This window comes from Festucalex cinctus, chromosome 13, assembly GCF_051991245.1.
Source record: "Festucalex cinctus isolate MCC-2025b chromosome 13, RoL_Fcin_1.0, whole genome shotgun sequence".
NCBI classification, from domain to species: Eukaryota; Metazoa; Chordata; class Actinopteri; order Syngnathiformes; family Syngnathidae; genus Festucalex; species Festucalex cinctus.
Window position 1 is genome coordinate 18,642,617 of NC_135423.1, and position 23,883 is coordinate 18,666,499.

The 23,883-nt window shown below is 40.5% G+C and overlaps 1 protein-coding gene and 2 long non-coding RNA genes across 3 annotated transcripts in view; 1 reads left to right on the top strand and 2 right to left on the bottom strand.

Moving 5' to 3' along the window:
• clpb (ClpB family mitochondrial disaggregase) overlaps positions 1-20,084 on the bottom strand; it is a 53,514-nt gene extending 33,430 nt beyond the window's left edge. Inside the window, exons 1-3 of the mRNA XM_077541431.1 lie at positions 19,105-20,084; positions 18,733-18,784; positions 16,375-16,461 (exon numbers count right to left, since the gene is read on the bottom strand). Of these exons, the coding sequence (XP_077397557.1) occupies positions 16,375-16,461; positions 18,733-18,784; positions 19,105-19,561 (596 nt within the window). The 5' untranslated portion in view covers positions 19,562-20,084. The remainder of the gene's footprint in view (positions 1-16,374; positions 16,462-18,732; positions 18,785-19,104) is intronic.
• An 86-nt stretch (positions 20,085-20,170) lies between these two features.
• LOC144033383 (uncharacterized) lies at positions 20,171-21,499 on the top strand. The gene is made up of 3 exons (XR_013287961.1): positions 20,171-20,432; positions 20,881-21,114; positions 21,386-21,499. It is a non-coding gene; the product is annotated as an uncharacterized LOC144033383 (long non-coding RNA).
• A 369-nt stretch (positions 21,500-21,868) lies between these two features.
• Positions 21,869-23,241, bottom strand: LOC144033384 (uncharacterized). The gene is made up of 3 exons (XR_013287962.1): positions 22,833-23,241; positions 22,379-22,465; positions 21,869-22,297 (listed from the first exon to the last, which is right to left on the bottom strand). It is a non-coding gene; the product is annotated as an uncharacterized LOC144033384 (long non-coding RNA).
• Positions 23,242-23,883: the final 642 nt, after the last annotated feature.

Genomic DNA, 23,883 nt, shown 5'->3' on the forward strand with positions numbered 1-23,883 from the left:
CGCAGCACTAATTTGAGGCCAAACCAAAGAGATGGGGATGTTAATTTGGTTTCACTCGCTTTTTACAAGGAATTGTTTAAAATTGGAGACACCCAATTACCTTATTAGCAGTTCAATGACAAGCTAATATAACTCAAAGCTAAGATTAAAAAAGAGGGCTGTAAAATGCTTAACAAAGACACAATTAATGCTCAATTATAAAACCAATTATGCTTTCTTTAATTTCACTACATACATAGTATTATTGTAGATTGATTACAATATTTGGCCCAGACACGGACACAAAAACGACAAACAACATGATTAATATGATACCCAGCATCAGAGCTGCATTAAATATTTAAAACTTTATTTTATGTTAAACAGCTTTGTCTTATGTTGCATTTTTATTTACAGCTGCGCTCCCAAGTTTATACACCTGTTGAACTATGAGCTTATGAGCAAACTCGTGAGCACCATAGTGCATATCGTCACCCTCTGAAAATGATTCCCCAAGTCATTTTTTTTTTTGCAAAAAATATTTTGTTGCCTAGGCACGGTAGTCGAGTGGTTAGCACGTCCGCTTCCCAGTTCTGAGGTCTCCGGTTCGAGTCCAGGCTCGGACCTTCCTGGGTGGAGTTTGCATGTTCTCCCCGTGCCAGCGTGGGTCTTCTCCGGGTACTCCGGTCTCCTCCCACATTCCAAAGACATGCATGGCAGGTTAATTGGGCGCTCCGAATTGTCCCTAGGTGTGCGTGTGAGTGTGGATGGTTGTTCGTCTCTGTGTGCCCTGCGATTGGTTGGCAACCAGTCCAGGGTGTCCCCTGCCTACTGCCCAGAGCCAGCTGAGATAGGCGCCAGCAGCCCCCGCGACCCTTGTGAGGAATAAGCGGTCAAGAAAATGGATGGATGGATGGATTTTGTTGCCTAAATTATCTTCTAGGGGATTACTTCAAGAAGGCGTCGATATATAAAAGCTAAATATAAAAACATGGTATCTACCAAAAGAAAGATTAAAGTCTCTTCTTTCATCAGTATAAAAAAGGTATATTTCTATCTGTTTCCGTTTTGCAGCAATTAGCATTAGAATATAGCCAAGTTTCATCATTTTTCACAAATCTTAAAATACTGGCAAAAAAAAAAAGCTTGTTGCAACATTGCCCTGGCTGATCTCATACTCTGCTACCACGTGCTGTAAGTTTTTGCAATAACTACCATTGCTTCAAGCATTCTCTTCAGTTCAGAGGCTGCATCAAAACCCGAGCATAAAAAAACAATAACCCATAAAACGTATAAATACATGTTTGGGACCATGGTGATATTTAAAATAGAACATATTTATACGTTTTTGGGAACAAATGAGTTGATGATAATGACATAACAATGCTATGCATTGTCACCAAAATCCACATCTTTACTCATGTCAAGTTCAACCTTTGAAAAATATCTAAACAATTGCCACAGTATTTAAAATTTATGGTCATGAAGCTTTTTTTTTTTCCACCATACAATTATGCTCATAAGTTTATATAGCCCCTTACAGGGTATTTAAATTTATGAGCACACCTGTATGTCTCGTAGTTTTTTCCACACACACACACACACACACACACACACACACACACACCCACACACACACACACACACACACACACACACACACACACACACACACACACACACACACACACACACACACACACAAAATAATCTATAAATTTGAAATGGAAAATTGGCTTTCATTTTCAAGATGTGAGTGCATCAAATCATAACGAACCGATATAAGAGAGTTGTTTACATTGTGTAACGGTCGTAATGTTGGGCTGGTTGATAAATACGCTGGTGCTGAGGTTGGTATATTCTTTTTTTTTTTTTTTTTTTTTTTTTTTTTTTTTTTTTTTTTTTTTTTTTTTTTTGAAGAGCTCAGAATTGTTCATTCGGTAGTCTTACCGATTCAACGTCTTGTCATCATTGCTCTTTTCCTTTTTTTTTTTTTTTTTTTTTTTTTTTTTTTTTTTTTTTTTGTGTGTGTGTATGTGTGCGTGCGTTTGCGTGCGTGCGTTTGCGTGCGTGCGTGCGTTTGCGTGTGTGCGTTTGCGTGCGTTTGCGTGCGTGCGTGCAAATACGTATAAATTTATACTCATTCATTCACCTAAAACCTTATAAATATCCCATTACCCTTCGCCTTAACCAGGTACTTCAGAATCTTGCCAGAGTCGTGAGATTTAAATGGTCAGGAGACCAGAGAAAAGGTCAGAAAAAAAAGAAATAAAGAGAAAAGAAAGGTAAATCAAAGTGACATCCAGCACCGACCAAACACTTCCTGCCTTCCCCATGATTACAAAATCAAAGTCTTACGCCAACCCCGGAAGCCTCTAAATTCCAGCAAATTTAGCGAGATCTCAAGAGCCCAGAGGAAAAACTAAAGAGAGGAAGGAGGGAAGGATCGATAAGGCAGAGTGAGATCAATAGAAGCCAGTACATCCAATCCATCAAAGTGAAGTCCAGCACCAACAAGACCCCTCCTGCGTGGTTACAAAACCGGAGTCTTATGCCAACCCCAGAAACCTCATACTTCTAATAAATTAAGATCTCAAGTGACCAGAGGAAAAACTAAAGAGAGGAAGGAGGGAAGGATAGATAAAGAAAAGTGAGAACCACAGACACCAGCACCAACTGATTCAAGGGGCTGTGGGAGGGAGAGGGTACTTCTGTTGAGTTTCAGTAGATGCTGGTGCGACGGATCTGGCATGCATAAGGACCACCACCAAAGAGAGAAGCCGTCAACCGCGGTCCAGCAAAGCGAGCACCCCCCCCCCCCCCCCCACCCCCCCCGGAATCCCCAGGCCGCGGCAGCACCAAGGCCACCCCCAAGCCACCCGAGCGGACACCGGTCAGCGAGCCGACCCAGATACCCGGAACACCCCCGCCCCAGCCCCGGCCCACACCCCCGAGCCCAAGGCCGCAGAACGAGGCCCAGCGGGCCCCCACAGCGCCCCACCGGTCCCCAGCCCCCCTCCCCCCACGACCCCCCCGCACCCCACCCAAACCCGCCATCCACCACGACCCAGGCCCCACCACCCCCGACCCCCAAACCCCCGAACACACCCCGACCCCCAGCACCCAACCCCCCACCCACCCATACCTCCACCCCCCCCCCAAACAAGCCGCCCCCCCCCGACGGCCGCCACCCCCCCCCCCGCGAACCCGGCCCCCCGCGAGAACCCCCCACCCCCCCCCGGAAACCGGCACCGGGCAGCAGCGCAGAGAGGGAAGATGTGCCCACCCCACCTCCAGCCGCGCGAGATTTGCACCGCGGCGGGAGGGGGGAAGCAGAGGAGGAAGCACCAGGGGAGAAGGCGGGACACCAGAACACCGAGCCCGGTGGGGAGAGGCCCCGGTCGTCACGCCAGAGTACAAGTGACACCTAACCCTGTTACTGAGTCCGCCAGCTCGCCGACTGGCGAGCTCTACCCTTACACCGTGAATGTGGCCCCACCCAGTGTATATACAAGTGTGTGCGTGTGGTGCATTAAAATTGGGAGCAGGTGAGTCGGAGCAGAGGGAAAAAATTTCCCCTACTCCGACACACCCGTATCCCCCCCCAAAAAATGAATATGTATATGTGTGGTGCATTAAAAAAGGGAATGGAGGGACAAAGTGGTGGGGCAGGGACACAAATGGGGGGGACCACAGCGCTGCCAGGCACTGCAGTCCATCCCCTCTGATGGCTCCCCGCCCCAACTCACCCCTCCCCTTGGACGTGAGGTGCATTAAAATTGGAGGGGAGTTGAAGGGTGAAGACGGTGTTTCCACCCTTCCCCACCCCACCAAGAAATGTGTTGTGTGCCCTATGTGTATATTTACAAAGTGTATAGTGCAAGCTAGTGAAGTGAGTAAGAGGAGCGACCAGCGGGGCCTCACCCAACCCGGCGGGTGTAGGTGGCACGCCCGCCCCCCAGCACCCCCACCCCCCGCCGCCCCCCACCTCATCCACCCGGCACCACAATGGGCGGACAGCCAGCGCAGCAGGGCTACCGGACAGCCCACCAGCCACCGGGGCCCGCCCGGGGCACCAGGAGTTATACCGGAGCGGGGCAGGCCCCAAACCCTCGCCCGGCCCCCGGAGCCCGACGCCCGGGCCGGGGAGGGAGCCCCAGGCCCAGGGAGAGGGAGGGGGAGGGGCCGCAGGGCAGACAGGGAAGGGGGGGGGGGGGGGGCGGGGGAAGCGGGGAGAAGACGACAAGAAGGCGAAAGGGCGGCTGCAGGGCAGGAGGCGGGGGGGGAGAGGAGGAGGGAGGGCGACAAGGGAAAAGGGACCGGGAGGCAGAGGAGGATGGGCGGGAGGAGGCGAGGAGGGAGAGGCGACGGGGGGGAGGAAGGGGGAGGGGAGAGGGAACCACGGGGCACACCGGAGGCCCACCCACCCCGAACCGCGCCGCCGGGCACGGAGCAGCGGACCGCGCCGGGACGGCACCGCCCCGGGCACCAGGGGAAGCACCCCAACACCGCACCCCACAGGGGGCCCAGGGAGCGGCCAAGACGCAACCGCCACCGAGCAGACAACGGGGGGGGGGGGGGGGGGGGGGCAGAACCACCCCCGCCCGACCACAGGGGACGGCGTCAAGAAAATTGACTAATTAGCATGCAGTAACACCAAGTGTTGATGCTTAGTGCCCACTAGAAATAGATCTTAAGGAGTTATTGAGTATAGTGTCGTATAGTGTGGTATGCTCGAGCCCACTAGCAGCAACTAGGTTCCTGACTATATAAAAATAAAAACAATCAGATACAAAATACCAAATACAGGAGCAGCGAAAACAGAAGTTGTAACGATGTGGTGGCTCTCGTTAACAGGCAGAATCTTGGCAGGATTAAGTTGCCAAATTGAGATTAAAATATTCTATGTACATAGACCATATTTGTTTAAATCTTGATACTTGATTTTTATTTAAGGCAGAGATTTTTTCCATTGAGATATAATTTATTAGTAAGTTTAACCAGTGGTCGATATTTAGAGATTGTTTATTTTTCCAATTGACAAGGATTATTTTTTTAGCAATAGTAAGGGCTATAAATATAGATTGAGATTGTTTACATGGTCGCTCAGTTATTGTTAAGTCACCTAGTAAACACAGTCTTGGAGATAAAGGAAGCCTACAGTTTAATATATCAGCGAGCTTTTCCAAGATTTTAGTCCAGAAATGCAGCACTGGAGTACATGACCATAAAGCATGAAGATAAGTATCGGCAGTGTTTTGTGAGCACTGGAGACAAATGTCGGAGTCAGAGAGTCCCATTTTTTTCATCATATATTGTGTAATATATGTTCTATGAAGTATCTTATATTGGATAAGTTGCAAATTTGTCTGTTTGGTCATTTTAAATACATTTTCACAGATTTGGGTCCAAAAGTCTGGTTCCGGAACTATAGACAAGTCTTTTTCCCATTTTAAAGTCGGTAAATACGTTTTATTTGTGTATAAAAATAACTTATATATTTTTGATATTTTCTTTATTGTTGTTGGAGAAAGCTTTATAATATCTTTAGCTAAGACAGGCAGTTGGAGCGTATCTTGAAGTGTTGGGATTTGTTTCTTAACCATATTTTTAACTTGCAGATAATGTAAGAAATTTCCCTTTTTTATTTCATATTTCTGGACCAAGTTTGTATATGATATAAACTTATTATCTGAGAAAAGATGATGAAGGTGTGTAATTCCTTTCTGCTCCCATAGGCTTAAATGGAACGACTGATTATTAAGTTGAAAGTCGGGGTTATGCCAAATGGGAGAGAGCCCACAGGGCGCCAATTGGGAGTTTGTAATTTCTAATGCCTTCCACCAGGCAGTCAGGGTGGCGGCTATCATTGGGTTTTTAAAACAATTATGTCGTCTTATTGATTTTGTAATAAAGAGTAAATCTGACAGTCTAAGATTATTACAATCCTTCTGCTCCAATTCCAACCAACAGTTAGTATCTCTGTTGGGTTGTGTCCATAGCACAAGATATTGTAGTTGATTAGCTAGATAATAGTACATAAAGTTTGGTGCCTCTAAACCTCCTTTAGATTTACTTTCCTGAAGAGTAGATAGACTAATTTTGGCTTTTTTTTTATTCCAATAGAATTTTATGATAGCAGAGTCCAGCGATTGGAACCAGTTAGACGTAGGTTTAAATGGAATCATTGAAAATAAATAATTAATCTTTGGTAAAACTTTCATTTTTATAGTAGCTATCCGTCCTATTAAAGAGATCGGAAGATTATTCCAGCGTTCCAGGTCACTACGGATACTATCCAATAATGGTGAAAAATTTAAAGAAGTTAATTCAGTTAACTTAGGTGAAATTTTAACACCTAAGTATTTTAAATTACCTGTAGGAAAGGAGTAGTGTGGATCCTGACTTGTAGGATTCCATGAATTTTCTGTAATAGGTAATAATGTTGATTTTGTCCAGTTAATAGAGTAATCTGATAAGTGAGAGAATTTAGTTATTAATTTAAATGCTTCCCCTAGCGAAATAGCAGGTTCTTCTAAATAGAGTAATATATCATCGGCATATAGATTAATTTTATGTTCTATTGTCCCGGAGTGGATTCCTTGGATCCGTCTATCCTGACGTATAGCTAATGCAAGCGGCTCAATAAATATAGCAAATAATAAAGGAGAAATTGGGCACCCTTGTCTTGTTCCCCTTTGTAAAGTAAAACTCTGTGATGTAATCCCATTAGTAGTAACTGTAGCTTTAGGAGAATCATATAATATTGAGACCCATTGAATGAATGACTCCCCGAAGCCGAATTTATTTAAGACAGCAAAGAGGAAGGACCAGTTAACTTTATCGAATGCTTTTTCTGCATCCAGCGAAATAACAACTGCCTTTTTATCATGCCGCTGTGACATACTAATCAAGTTAAAGAGTCTCCTAATATTATTAGTAGAATGACGACCTTTAATAAAACCTGTTTGATCACTATGAATAATTGTCGAGATTACCGTCTCTAATCGAGATGCCAAGGCCTTAGCGATAATTTTAATATCGGTATTAATTAGTGATATCGGTCGGTAACTTGACGGGAGGGTAGGGTCTTTTTCTGGCTTTAATAAAAGTTTAATTGCTGCTATATTCATATCTTGACGTATATCACCTTTACTTTTAATTTCAGTTACTACTCTTAGAAATAATGGAGCAAACATTAACCAGAAATGTTTAAAAAATATAGCCGGAAAGCCGTCTGGACCAGGTGCTCTGCCATTAGGCATACTGTCTAAAGCACGATACAACTCATCTATAGTAAGCGGGGTATCGAGAATATCTTTATGTTCAATAGATAACTGAGGTATATTTAAGCTGTTTAGGAATTCCTCAATATATTCAGGGTTAGGTCTATTAATTTCTGTGTATAGATTTCGATAATAGTTATAAAAAATATGGTTAATTTCTTCTGGTGATTGTGTGCATTCACCATTTATATCTTTAATAGCCGTTATAAGAGATTTTTCCCGATTCCGTTGAAGTTGATTTGCCAGGAATTTACCTGATTTATTATTATGTTCAAAATTATTATATCTCAACTGTTGTATTATAAACTCTGTCTTTTTAGATAACATGTTATCTAACTGTATTTTTATATTCTGTAGTTCTATCCATATTTGATTATTTGGGTTTAATACATATTCATCCGTTAGTTGTTTAATTTTATCTTCCAGGTATTTTTCTAATTTTTGATCCTGTTTCTTTTTATAAGTTGAATATGATATAATTTTCCCTCTAATTACCGCTTTCCCTGCTTCCCAGAGAAGAGATGGAGATATATTTGGAGAGTCATTTATTTCCAAAAAATCTGCCCACTCCCTTCTAATAATTTTATCAAACTCTACGTCTTTCAGTAATGAGATGTTAAAACGCCATATCGGGGGAGGTTTAAAGGTAGAGTCAATTTGTAGAGTGAGGGAGACTGGTGCATGATCACTTATAATTATAGAATGTATTTTTATAGCAGTTTTATCAACAATAGAATTATTTGTAAGGAAAAAATCAATTCTTGAGAATGATCGGTGCACAGCAGAGAAGAAAGTAAATTCCTTCTTAGTTGGGTTTTGAAGTCTCCAGCCATCGCTGAGGCCAAAATCCTCCATATACTCATCTATTACTTTAGCGGATCGTAATCGCCTTGTATATATCGTATTATTAGAACGATCTATTAACGGGTTCAAGACCGTGTTAAAATCACCTCCAATAATAATAGTAGAATTTGTTGCTAAATCGAGTAACCGAGAGAAAAATTCATGGAAAAAATCAGGGTCATCATTATTTGGGGCATATAAATTACCAATTGTATATACTTTATTAAATATAGTTACCTGGATAATAATATATCGGCCCTCTAAATCTGTTACTATATTATTTAGAGTAAAGAATAAATTCTTATGTATAAGTATAGAGACACCTCTTTGTCTACTATTATAGGAGGCAGAGTAAACTTGACTAAAATTTTTATCTATAAATAATTTTTCTTCTGATTTTTGTAAGTGGGTTTCTTGTAGGAGACAAATATCTGCCTTAAATTTTGAGAGATGGTCTAAAATTTTTATTCTTTTTGCCTGGGAGCGAGCGCCACACACATTCCAGGAGACCAGAGCTAATTTCTGCATACAAGCAATATAGACTCAGTCTTATGTATACATCTATATAAGCTGCTTATTAATATTAACATATTGTAGGATAGCAAAGGAGTAATTAGGCAATTTATATAATTTATATAAAGAGAGAGATAGCAAGTAGATAAGTATAATAGTGAAGAAACGTGGGGGGAAGTGAGTGTGAAGGAAATCTGTGGGGGATTCAACATAACAATACACCAGTAAATGGTGACCTAAGCGAGATTATTATTATTATTATTAATTTATTTTTTTAAGAATATATTTCTATATTATTATTATTATTATTATTATTACTTTATAGCCTATGCATAATATAAATTCATATTCTATTTCGTAACCCATTATCCATACATATACATACATATACATATACATATATATACATATATACACATATACATACACATACATATACATATACCTACGTCAAATAATCACACAATGCTCGGCTCTACCAATTGTCAGTTAGAACAGCCAAGGGGTCGAGGTTGGGTTTCGGAATAGCTGGCCGTCGATATATAATTTATCAACGACCATCGAAGTCCGTTTACCCTCCTGTCTATTTTGTTTCATGATAGGAAACAGTACTTTTCGCCGCTCGTTTATCTCTCTTGGGAATTGATCATTCATCCCGAAAGATGTCCCTTTGAGCTCCCGTCCTTTACTTTTTACCAATTCTTTATGTTTAAAATGTTCGAACTTAGCAATAATAGGACGGGGCTTATTGCCCTTACGAGCTCCGAGCCGGTGTACACGGTGAAAAGAGATATTATTTACCGTCTCCTGTGGGATCTTTAGCGATGATGTCATGAATTTTTTTATCTCACCCTCTGGATTATCTGGAGAATTTTCGGATATACCTGAGAATATTAGATTTTCCCGCATACTACGGGATTGAACATCTAAGACCGTTTCCTTTAGCATTTTATTTTCCTTTTTAATCGTCTCCAACTCGGCTGTGACAGCGACGAGAGAGGAGCGTAGCTCGGAGTTATCGCATTGGAGATCGCTTACCTGTTGGCTAACGAATTCCAAACTTGCCTTTAATTCTTTGACGTCCTCGCGGATAAGACAGAGGACGTCAAGTTTTTTATTTATGGAATCCAGCATACTCACCGATACGTCGGCGGTTGCTAAATCGTCCGTGTCTGTTGACGAGTCATTTTTCCTTTTTTTTTTCGAAGGATTATCCCGACTGGCCGCCGGCTCATCCATCGCGCAGCTATAAAAATGATCGTCAATAAAACGTTCGAGGTCGTCCACACTGGATAATATTTCCGATCTTTCTTAGAAAAGAAAAAAATCGAATTTATCTAATCATTAAATTCGGGTTTAATTAGAAATATAAAGCTAATTCTATTTTAGCAGCAGAGCGCCGCCATGTTAGATTTTCCCAGTCTCGCTACCGGTCACGCGATAGTCACAGCATCTCGCGATTGGTTGATTGATTGGGAGGTTGGTATATTCTAACTTTGGGTTCCGCGGGTGCCAAACCCGTGACAGGGGTCTTTGTTTCCCCTGCCCTGAAGGGAAGACAGGAAGCAGACACTTCCTTCTCACCCGCAATATAATAGACACCCGAGCCGAACTGACCATCCATGTCTCGGACCACCTGGCCCAGACGCTGGACTTCACTTGACCTAGCCTCACCTGCTTCGCATCTAAGGTCAACTAGGTGCCAGGGGAGGCTCATGAGTTGTGAACAAAAGCAATCTGATTTAAAAATATGATTGTTTTGCCACTTGAAGGTCAACAAGTGCCGATTTGCCTTCTGTCATTGGTCAGTCTTTGTATATATAAATAAATGATTGGGACCATCTCTAAGTGATGTTCCCTCTTTCCCGTCGTTGCTCCCTCCATCGAGCCACTCAGTAGACAGGTCGAGACCATCAACAGGCGTTACACCCGGCTAAGCGCTCATTGTGCACGTGAATACGACGAGGGAACCATGGAGGTGGAGAACTAGCGATGGAGATGGCTATTGTGCGTTAAAGAGTGCAAACAGTGGGCCAGGCCCTGCGCCTCCCCGATTTAGGCCCACATCAAAGCTAAGTAAACTCATGCCCACCCACTGAACGTCTGACGTTTCATTCTTGCACACACACCACACATATGCAACACACACACTTTTCTGCTTGTCGCTTGACTTGACTAACATCACGTCGCAACTCTTTAAAGTAGCTAAACAGCTGGAAACAGGCTGGAAACTTGGGTGGGGTTAAATGGAACAGTTCTTAAATGGTTTGGTCCTATTTGGAGGAAAGGAGCTACTTTGTGACTATTGGAAATTTTGAATCTGATCGAAAGACCATGACATGTGGGGTCCCTCAAGGGTCAGTCTGTATATGTTACTTTTGGGTCAAATGCTTCAGAATGCCGATGTACTATCATAGTTATGCAGAAGATGACACACAACTGTATTTATCAATGTCCCCAAATGACAGCAGTTCCATTAACGTATTGTGTCATTCTCTAGAGCAAATTAACAACTGGATGAAACAAAATTTCCTTCAGCTAAACGAAAACAAAACGGAGCTCATTGTTTTCGGCAATAAAGAAAAGAGAATTGCAGTTAAAAAAACAGCTTGAGTCACTGTCTTTAGAAACTAAAGACCACATTCGAAATCTTGGGGTACTAATAGACTCAGACCTGACCTTCAGCAATCATATTAATCACTAAAACAGCCTTTTACCAGCTGAAAAACATATCCAGACTGAAGCACTGCATGCTTCAAGCAGACCAAGAGAAGCTTATCCATGCTTTTATCTCCAGCAGACTAGATTACTGTAACGGTCTTCTGACTGGACTCTCTCAAAAGAACATGAGACAATTGCAGCTCATTCAGAACGCTGCAGCTCGAGTTCTGACCAAAACAAAGAGATCAGAACATATTACTCCAGTACTTGAGGATTTACACTGGCTCCCTGTCAGCTGTAGAATCGATTTTAAAGTTCTGCTACTCGTCTATAAATTACAAAATGGTTTGGGTCCTGAATATATCCAAGAAATGCTGATTGAGTACAAACCCAGCAAGGCTCTGAGATCTACAGACTTGGGCCAACTAGTGGAACCCAGAGTTCGAAGCAAACATGGTGAAGCTGCATTTAGCTATTATGCTGCACATAGATGGAATAGGCTACCAACAGAAGTGAAGTCAGCCCCGAGTGTAAATGCTTTTAAATCCAGGTTAAAAACTTTTTTCTCATACCTTTGATTAGGGACTTTTAAACAGCTTTAATTAAGTTTTTTTTTTGTTATTTTTATTATTATTTTAAACTTCCTTATGCTAAATGTTTTAAAGTTTGTTGAATAATGTTTTAAGATTGTTATTGTATGTTCTTTTTAGTACATTTTGTAACCTATTTTTATTCATTTTTCTTTCTCTGAATGTTAACTACTGTTTCTTGATGCTTATGTGTTGTCTTTCCTTGTGTAAAGCACATTGAGTTGCCTTGTGTATGAAATGTGCTATACAAATAAACTTGCCTTGCCTTGCCTAAGTTTAGATGTCGGGTTGATGAGAGAAAACTTACGTTATTGTGATTTTTATTCTCCACACTTTTTTGCCGCCTAACAACTCCCACATAATATGTACTTCCAATTTACATTGTTCAAATTTCAACTCGCTTAAAAATTCACACCTCCCAGGGTATATATCGTCTAATTCCACATTACTTACAGTATTTGCACAATTTAACATTCAATATCAACTTTTCCCCCATTCATTTTCAATGGGACAGACATTGAACTTTTTCTAAGTATTACTTTCCACGCACACTTCCATACATATGACTTATCATCATTACCAGGTGTCTGATACTGCTCGGTGGCACAGTTGGTAAAGCACATTTTCCAGCAACCAGGAGGTTATAATTTCATAATTTATCTCTCAATTAACTTCATAAGCATTCCACATGCATTCAAATCTTGGCATTCAGCTATTAGCATTCAGCTTTCAGCATTCCCATGCAATTTCTCCAGAAATTGCACTTAGTCTAGTTGGTCTTAAGAATTGACCCTTCTGTAATGTTAATTTGGTTCAGCACTTGTGGTCCAGGCAAACAACACAATGGACAGGCTGATTATCGGCCAGGCCGATTATCGGTGCCGATATTAGGCATTTTGACGAATATCGGCATTGGCCTTTTATTAAAAAAATAAAAATAAAAAAATGTGATAGCTGATAACAGATCAATTTAAGAAGTTAATTTCAGGGAAGTATTTAATTAAATTTTCAGTTAATTTTTTAACAGCTGTGGAACTCTCCACACTTTCCCTTTTGTTTGAAATGAAACCCAAGATTAAGTGAACATTCAATATTTCTGTTATTTTGGAATCTTGGAAAACTTTATTGACTGTAGAAAACAATAAGGAGAAATAGTATATAACTGTTTTAAGTTGTGATTTAACCTTTTCAATAATTGTTAAGACTTAAAAGTTTTAAAAGTTTTTATGCTGATGACCCTGGGAGCTCCCTGAACTTTGTTAGAATATAAAACAAACTGCTGTAATTTCTGGACTATATATACAGTATATGGCTTTAGCTTTACACGATCAGAATTTTTCCGGCCATTGACAGATTCAATCAGAAAATGGAACAACACCAAATTTAAAAACTTTCCGATTTACTCCACAGTCTACCGCCACCATTCACGGGGGACTAGGACGAATAGCAAAAACACGTATATAATTGACCTCAAATGAAATGCATGGGATAAAATATTTTAAAAGTCCTGATGAACATTAAATATAACTTACAATGCTTTATTTTGTAGAGCCGATCAATTACATCATTGATCTATCGGGCAAATTCAAACATTACAGCCGATCACTGATTTTGCATTAAATGCTAAATATCGTCCAATCCTGATCCAACCAATCAGATCGGTTTAAGTCTATAAAGCTAAATAAAACTAATAATCAGAAAGAAAAAAAAAAACAAAACCTTATCTAGCTCTAACAAACACAATGTGAATGTTGTTGCCATTCCATGACAACATCGGCTACAGGCGAGACCTTGGCCATGAGTAATGTTCCCTGGCTTTTCACTTAACTGCTGCAAATAAAGTTGTGTGTGTGACTGAGTAATAGGCAGTTGGCCTGTAAGATATTGGGTAAAAACTCTTCACGGCTTCGTGCGCATTAGCACGCGCACTTGCCGAGACTTGTGTGTGTGCGCGCCATGAGCGCAAGAGATGCGTGAGCGATGTGCGGGAAGCAAAGCTCCGTCTTCCCTGCAGCAGTGACGGCTCACTGGGGGGTTGGAGGACGGGATTAAAAACAGACGAGTGTCATCTCTCGGCTGAGTTATAGCACTCATAACGCACTCTGTTACACACATCCACCCCAAGTACGGACGTAAACATGGAATTTGTAACCAAAAAAACGGTTGACACGCCGCATCATTAACACGTCACACACTGGCCATCACTCAACATGTGCATCACTTACATGGGGGGACATTAAAGTAATATGATGCGTATGCAAGAATAAGTCCCAATGAATATTTCAGCACAGTAATAGCAAATGCAGAAAAGCACTAATCTAGCAAAGAGAAAAATATACAGTACAATAAGGGGACTGTGCAGCACCATTTGTTACATGCGCTTGTCTCCTGTTATGCTCACATTTGAATTCCACATTATGTTTGGCACAAGCAGGTGGGGTCTCCGAACAAAAAAAATGACCACAGACTCCTGATGGAAGGGGGGGAAAAAAAATCTGCTGAAATTGGATTTGGCCTGGTCTTAACCTCGGCCCCTCTCTGTGTTGTGTGTGTTCTGGGGGCCAGCAGGCTAATTTAATTTGTTGGACCGAGAGACGGGGGACCGGGTAAAGACCTTCTGTTACTCTGAAAGTTGCACTTCTGAAGACCTGCTGTAACCACACAAGCAGGGACATGACGCACAATAAGTCATGCAGACAGACAGCTGGATGATTCGGAGATGGGACACCAAGCCATGAATGGCATTATTTAAACCTTCGACCACTTTCTAAAGGTTTCTTTGTTTCCATTCCGCCTTCTTTTCTCAGCATTTCTAATAAGTATTAAATATCCTAATTTGCTTTACCAAAAAAGAAAAGATTTTTTAGCATTTCTAAATTCTAATAGGTATTAAAACTGGAAAATGACATGCTGTGGCCACAAACCAAATTGTGTATGAATACATAAAATTAGTATCATAATGACGGAGAGGAAATGTTCTCTATAATTTACACAGAGTTTTTAAAATATTTCGCAGCGAGTATTTGACAAACAACACGATTGCAGTTGTGCAGATAATGCTACATGGTGCAATTTTGGCACGAGTGAACCTCAAATGTTTTACTCCCCTTCAGAATTTTTTACATTAGCAGACATGTAAGCACACTCTGGGAATGTGTTTTGCTTTTTCATCGACTTTTTCCCCCAACTGAATTGTGTGAAAGGTGATGACTTTGTCATTATAGTTCAGATTAGGAGTTTTATTGTTTTTACATCCTAATACTGCTCTTACAACTTGTGACCTATGACCATTAAATGTGTTACTTTAAAACAGGAGTGTCCAAACTTTTTCGTCCGAGGGCCACATACAGGAAAATTGAAGGATGCAATGGCGACTTTGAAATGTTTTTAATTTATCAAACACACCAAAACAGCCAATAAAGCATATTCACATATTACAGTGTGTTTTAAGTGCTACCTGAACAACTTTCAATATGGCAAATTGTTTAGGATTTTACAAAATTTTTGGGTGGTTCTCAGCCCCTTCACTGAACAGGAGCCAAATCCCATCTCTACATTTAGAATCATAACAGAAGCAAATTTATCATTTTTAAAGTAGTAAGTTACTTAGGAATAATTCATGTGATAATTTTACAATTTGGACCTCGACAAAGAAGAGAAGGAAACGATTTTTGTTTGGAAAAACATGAATTATCTTTATTCATCAGTGTTATGAAGACAAGTGTTGTTACTTGGGTAGTTTTCCCTCATTTTCTGCTGGGGTTAGGTACCAAAAAATACCCGCAATAAATGAAATCCGCAAAAGTGGTTAGCTTTATGGTTTACATTTATTAAAAATGTTTTAAGGCTCTAAAAGACCTCACCACCCAATTTTATACACTTTTCTAATCGAGGCATTTACATTTCTCTCGTTTAAATATTCTCATTGTTAAAAATGTCATAAATTTTATAAAATAGGTACATTATTGTTAAAAAAAAAAATGCATGCAAAATTGCACTAAAAAAATCCACGACAGAGCGAGGCCGCAAAACATAGTTAATTTACACATTTGAATACTTACAAAAGCTCTACAATAGCATATATAATACAAATTTATTAGTAGCAGATGCCATTTTCAGTGTATGTCGTGGGCCGTTTAAAAATAAATGGTGGTCCAGAAATGCCCCCCCGGGCCAAGGTTTGGATACCCCTGCTTTAACATTTCAGTATAACAACAACAACAACAATAATAATAATGTATGATTATTATTATTATTATTATTATTATTATTGTTATATTTTTGACAGTCAGACACTCAAATATATTTGATTGTTTCACATGGGAAAAGCTGCTGCTCCCACTAACCAGAAGAAAATAGATGGATGTTAAAACAATTTTGAAATCTGACATTCACATCCGCCAGAAGCCCATTTGATACTTCAGAGGTTTATCTGTTGTTCAGTAAAATACATTAGCTATGATCATTCACTCACTGCTACGGAGTCAAAAATAAACACACACCTGTGCTGACGATTAATGGCAGCCACCATAAGAGCGGTCCAACCAAGACGGTGTCGGTGATTTGGGTCCACCCCTTCCCGCAACAGTCTGGTGGGAGATGAACCAGAAAGATGAGTTAACGAGACACGCCGTCTCATTTTTTTTCATCATTTTGACATCAAACACTGCATTATAAGTCAATGAGTCTGCTGGATCAGCATATCTGCAAACCCATGACCAGGAAGTGTGCGTAAACCAGGTGTGTGTTAAGTACTGTGCCTGAGGGTCTGCCATCAAGTACTTTGCGACACCGTACTAAATGATGGCGAGTGTGTGTGTTCGTATCCATCTGTCGTCTCTAATGCCGTACAGGCAGACAGAGTGCTTGTTTACAGTCAACACTGTGGCCTCTGTCTGATCTGCACTCCATTCGCTGGGTCTGTTTCCCTCCCTGGCAGATCTACAGGAGATTGATTATGCTTGAAAAGTTTACAAACGAAAACGTTCACCATGGTGTAGACAATTTATGGACGGGGGTACAAAAACTCCCACAGGCACACACCAAAAATATTATAAAATGGAGTTTTCTTCCATTTTGAAGTTCCTGTTGGTGTAATAATTATTTTATGTGTCCCATACTTTTGTCCGTATAGTGGTAGTCTGAATAGACAAGTCCTGCCTGGCTTCTGACATTCTTCAACAAACCTCAAAGCACTTAACACATATGTCTGCTTGCACTCTCACCTAAACCATCTGTCACATGTGCACAGGTAACACAAGCTTGAAAATAGACATGCATGGATAAACACACACACTGCAGTTTGAAGTGCCGAATTTTAGAATTCTACCGACACTTTATATTATGTACTGTACTGTACATTATGTACTGTACTCCAAACTGGCCAATTTCTGCCATTTAAAAATGATCAAACAAATGTTCAATGTTATAGACTGTGCATTTGTTATGACATATACTATATACGTTTAAATTACAGCCAGACAGATGGGTACAATAAATCCTGCTTATTTTTGTTTGGCTAACTCTGAGAGTGCAAGACACAACAGGAGGAAAAGTTCTATAACGGTAGATGAAGGCAAAATTATCAGATAAAACATTTGAAGCAGCAAATCGGCTTTGGTTTCATTTCTTCTGTTTATTTACCTGATAAACTGTGTTGGCAACTGCCTCACACAAATGCCCTTTTCTTTTAACATTTGTTCTTAGATTGTATACATTGTCTTGCATATTATATTATATTTGCTTGTTTTTGTTTAGCATGTTTATCATTAATTTTTGTAACCCATTTTTTCTTACCCCACCCCCATTTGCATTGCTTGTTAGGCCACAGTTGTAAATAAGAATTTTGTTCTTAATCTGTTTTGCCTGGCTAAATAAGGGTTATAAAAAATACATAAAAATAAATTACATACCAAAATATATAAATTGGCCAGACATTGTATATGCAAAATAATATCCAATACAAAATGGACATTTTTTTTCTATATAATTTATGGACTTTATGCAAAGTATTTGCAAATATGCATGCATTTTATACATTATCATTTTATGCATCATATATATATTTGTACAAATGTCAATATTTATTTTTCAAAAGATTTTATATTTCAGTAAATAAAGTGAGTACATTTAATTATTTTCCCTTGTTGAGTATAAATGTAGTGCTGAAGAACAACAGTTCACAAGCAGCACTGAACATCTGTATGGTTGAAAATAAATATGATCATAAGAAACTAGCGCTTCAGAAACAAAAGTATAAATGCCCACCGTCATGAACGTTACATATACAGCCCTTTTCTGCCACCTGCCGGTTTACAGTTGGAACTGCATAAACATATGACCGACACTTTCATAACCATTTTTTTTTTTTAATTAATAAATTTATTTATTTATTGAAAGGGACAATGCACATTGATGAGCACTGGTAAAATACATGTGAAAATGTGCCGAAGTTATCATACAGCTAATTTACATTCATGGTCCTTTGGTAGGTGACATAAAACATAAACAAGACATAAGAAAATCTTTCAATAGTTCAAATTTAACAGTCTTAGGTGCCTCAGTGCAAGTAGTAAAGTACTTGCAGTATTTCTGAAGTGCTACAGCTTCTAATAATTAAATTACTGAAATGAATGGATGGGTGAATGTCTTGATATCCTATGGCACCATGCTGCCTCTAATAGGTCAGCCTTGGTACTACGATAGACTGTATGACTGGTGTGCTGTGTTGACACACCACAACTCATCAGAGCAGTAAGCAAACACTGAATGATTTTTTTCACACCATGTGTGGTTCCCTCACATTTCAAAAAACGGTTAAGATGTTAAATCAGTGTGTATGTGCACAATGAGGTCATTACCTGGCCACATCTTGGGGGTTATTGGTCCTTGCTGCCTCCAAGAGAGCATCACCTTGTGAATTGAAATATGAAGAACAGTAACAATGACAGCATTCTTTTCATGTTTGTAAACAGTCAGCTCCAAGGTATATCGGGGTATCAGAAAAGCGACTGACATTTAGTTGAGCTTAACTGAAAAACTGTTGCGTTTTGGGTTGCATCTCGAGATACACACCAATGGTTTAGTTGTTCCCCAAATTCATAAAAAATAATAATAATAATAATCCAGTGGATCATGTGCGTGAGGATACAAAGAAAAGAGAGTATGTGTGCCATCACGGTTAAAACGACACAAAATGAGTTGTATATATTTCCACATTAAATGTAAGGTACCTTTGTCATCAGAGTCTTTCTTCAGGCAGAAGGCCATGGCAGCAGCAGATAGGAGGCCAGCCGAGGCCACTTTCAGCGGACTGGCACCTCCACTGGTGCCCCCATCCTCACCTCCAGCTCTCCCACCACAGTCCTCCCAGTACATGTTGTTGTTGCGCCCCCTGCTGGCCAGGGCGGCCCAAGAGCTGCGGCGGTTCTCCAGATTTGACAGCCATCTAGGGGCGAGGTGGTGGTACTGCACCGACTGGCTCACGCTGTTAGCAGCGGAGTCATCGGCCAAAATCACCCGTCGTGACACCCGGGAGGTGGACACTATAGGGTTGCGGTTGTTATCCGCCGGTGGCTCTCTTAATATGGCCTGACACGCAGGGGCCGAACTAGTCTGGAGGACGCGTCTGCACGGTGACAGGCTTCGCGACCTTCGTGCAAACAACCTAGTGGGAATAGACGATAACATGGCGAAAAACTCACCCGTAAAAAGAACTGGGAAGAAAACTTGGGGTGTGTCAGTAGGCCGCGAGTAAATCACGATAAGTAGATGTCGTATTAAGTCTAATAGTGACGCCGGAGTGCCTTTTCTGTGTAGCTATTTACAACAGCCACACGCATTCAAACGTTCCCCTCATCCTAGCATGGATGTTGCTCGAATGCGCGGTGCAGTCTGGGAAACGTAGTCAAGCTTTACAGTAGTACACTGTATAGCATTTTATACATGCTGTTATCACAAAATCTCAACACATTACCAACAGACGTCACCAAAATATATTTGCAGTACTGAAATATGATGAGCTCATCTCAATTTACTCACAAATCTCATTTGGGGCCTATCCCAGATAACTTCAGGAGGACTACACTTGAACTGGTCGCCATTCAGTCGCAGGGCACCCAACTTTCCCACTCACAGTTCACACTAGTGAGTGGGAAGTGAAAACACGCTGCCTACAACAATGTATGCTACACCATCAACACCTGCCTGTCAGTCACGTATAGTGACGGGCAGAATTTGGAAGACTTACATGCTCTTCTAATAGGTCGCTTGCACATGTCGTCACTTCCGCCTCGGATTTCTCGTAGTCGCCATGCTGGGTGGCCTCCATTTACGTAGCGATTCGGTCTAACACGTATCTATCACGTTTGTTTTCTGCGTTTAAAATGGTACATTGTTGCTGCATCGTTGGCTGTTCGAATAAAGCCAAGGGGGAAAATGGTCGGTCTTTTTTCCGAATTCCGAAAATAATTAGGAACCAGGGCCTGGAGACAGAGGAGTGCGGACTCCGGAGGGAAGTCGTTACTTTGGGCTCGTGTGTGCAGCGATCACTTTGTGAGCGGTAAGCTTGTTTACCTTTATTTAATTTAATGCATAAGGATTAATAACGTTTCGACCGCCCATATATGGGCAAGTTGCTTATGTTTTGGATTCATGAGCAAGCAAGTTCGGTAGTACAAGCTGGCTAGCGGACGTTAGCCGAAAGCTAACATCGAACATTTTCACCCAAGTAGTGCCAGTGCAAAGTGTTTACTGCTGAAATTGGATTGATTAGTCTTGGGCTCTTAATGCCGATAACATGTTTTTTGGTGGCAAAATGTAAACTTGGAAAAAAGAGACAGAAGGGGGTGATGCAAGTAAACAGACCCCGGTAGCCTACACATCATGCTAAAGAACTTATTCGGTAGCCTACACATCATGCTAAAGAACTTATTCACGGCCACCCTACTGCGGTAAAATAACCAGTCTTTCCATATTTTATTTGTTTATATATTTGTTTATTTTAACAGGTCGCCCTGCGCCCGTTTTTCTGTCCAATCATCCCGACTGGGCTCCAACATTAAAGTTGGGTCCCAAGTTACAACATCTATGTCTCAGCCCAGTCGGTGCCAAGATATGAACGTGCACAGGAGAGACAAGCAAAGAAAAGACGACTCGGAAGTGGCAGAGAGTTTGTTGCAGTTATGCAGCCAGATGGCTCCAGTAACCTGTACCCTCAAGTACTGCTGACATCATTGACACTGGTATGCCACTCAGAATTCATTACATGATATATTGTATGCATGAGTGAATGTATGTGTTTATGTTTGTGTGTGTACACGCACCTTATATTTTAGAGACATTTGGAAGTGTTTATAGAAACAAGTATTTGCCTGTAGCAATGTTCATACATTAAAAAATGCAACAAAATGTGTACATTTCTTTTACACTGACAAAAAACTATACTACTGTACTATATTAAACCTATTACTGGTATGTATTTTTTTGTGATCTTTTTTTTTATTATTTCTTTAGGGATCTCATGCCACACCGACTTGATTGCCAATGACATGGAAACGAAGGCGAGCATTGAAGGAGGACAACATGCGACTGTTTGTTTGGCGCTAATAAAGGCAGCGAATATACAAATTCTATTGTTGGGTTTGTTTACAAAGCTATACATAATACAAATGACAGGATTTGACTCAATATGGCAATATGGTCCCTCTTAAAGTAATGGCATAAATCTCTATTATTTCTAAAAGCACAAAAAATGAAGTGAATAATGATTAGATGTAGTAATTTCAGGGATAAAATTGAACTGTTAATTAATGCAGTTTATTTTAGCACAGGTGCCTACCATCCTGAGATATTTACATTAAAATTCCTTACTGCTTACGAGGGTTGATAATTTGTGTCAAAATATTAGGCCATTATTTTAAGAGTATGACGGTATGATGTAATGTTGATGGGGTATGCAATGACTTTCATTATGCTATGTACAGAGGAAAAAGTTGCTCTCTTTTAAATTTGTTTAATGTAAGACAAGTACCAGTACTGTTACAGTTTTCCCAATAATCCTTGTTTCACACTTGTCACAAAACCACTGTCCACTGTGCCAATCTAGACTTCCAAAAGGCAGTCTAGATTGGCACACTTCAAGTGATATCATTTGATTTTACAGCACAAAAAAACTACTTTACTCCGCATCTTTGAAGTACATGAGCAAGTGGTAGGTGACAGCGGCTGAGCAGGAACACTGGAAGTCCACTGCTGATCTAGTAACTGCTCTCCCGAGCAGTTCAGGTAAGGAGGGGATTTTGGGGAAAAAAAACTGGCTTTTCCAGCTGGCCAAAACGAGCGATCTGGGTGGACTCGCTCAATCACACTTTGTCCACACCACAAAGTCGCAGAAGTCCGTCCAGTTAAACTCATCTGTGCCTGAACCTGAAAATATTACAAACATTGTAATGAAAATATGAAACATAGAATTAAATAATAAACTACAAAAAGTAAAGCCATACATACCTGGTAATAATATTGGTGTTGTCGTGACAAGTGATGGGAATTGTTGCCATCCGGCACCAGACAGAAATTGGGTGTTGTGACAGCCTCCTTAACCGTGAGATCATAAGAAAAGCTGTCAGTATGCTCAGTAGTTACCATGAACACGTTTTATTGTACTGGAAACTGAAACTAAAAATACGTCCTCTGAGAGTGGTTAACCTTAACCATTTAGCATAAGTTGATTAAGTAACATGTAACTAGTGAAAGGGTAGCATTAAATTTAATTAAGCCACGGGGAGGCTGTGCAGTTACTTTTTATTCTTATACGCTCTGCCATATTTGCCTGTTATAAAATTATTAGAAAAACCACATCAGGTAAACCCAGCTGTGCATGTAAACACAATGATAACAGGAAGCCTGAGAACAAATCAACATTTTTGTGTGCAGAATTACCAACACCATGTGGTTTACTTACGTGCAACAGCAACCGTTTCTTCTGATGCGATGTTAAAAGTTTACACCCTGTATCCACCCGCTTACAAAATAATTGTAAGCCTCCAGGGATTTGTTGGCGTGTTATGGAGCATGTTGTCAACACGAGGTAGTGAAAGATGTCCAGAGATGTCACATTTGGCCAGCAAGCTTTCTCCGTCAAAAAAAATTCACCCTTGGTCAGGACGTAATTAGGATCAATCCCACCACACAGAGACACCTTCTGCCTGTATCGTTGTTTTTGATCTTCCGGTAAATCGTGAAAATACTGCGAAAATTACATCAGGTTGATGAGCTCTACCGTGTAACTCACGAGTGTACCTTGTGAACCGGCGGACACCCAAGATGGCGCCCGAAGAAAAAACTCCCATGATGCATTACGATGTGCAAGCGACCTATAGAAGGACTTCTGCAAAATTAACCTAATTTTAGTTTGGGAGTGTGCATGAGCAGTGACAGTTTCTGACATATGGATTATGTGCAGCAGACAGCTGCAGGGCAGCATGGCTTGAGCGTGCAACAACGACAAAAGAAGTTACTTGAAAGGATTTTGTATTGTATAATTATGAGATGTAATTTACTGGCCTTTGATTGGGGAAATGGCGCCCCCTTGTGAAGCCTGCTTCTTAGCGCACTTAGATTGGAATCATTTGAAACGGTCAAAAATTGTGTAAATTAATGGTTAAAGCAAATAAATCTTAATTATTTGCTCTACTATTAGAAATATTGGCAAAATATAGTAGCAATGAAATTAACATTTTAAAGTTAGAACAATTTAAAGCGGTTAAAAAGCGAACATGAGGGAGGGGTAAAAACAAAATTGGGGCTATTTTTTATTTTATTTTTATAATATCGTGGGGGTGGGAATAGAAAAAAATGATGGCCTTAGTTTAGAAATATATATATTTTTTTAAATGTGGTAGGAATGAGTTGAAAAGTTTGAAGTTCGGTCAAATCGGTCAAATCGGTCAAAAATGTATAAAAATTAGAAGAAACAAAATTCTTAATTTTTGTTTTTTTATTTAGAAATTTTT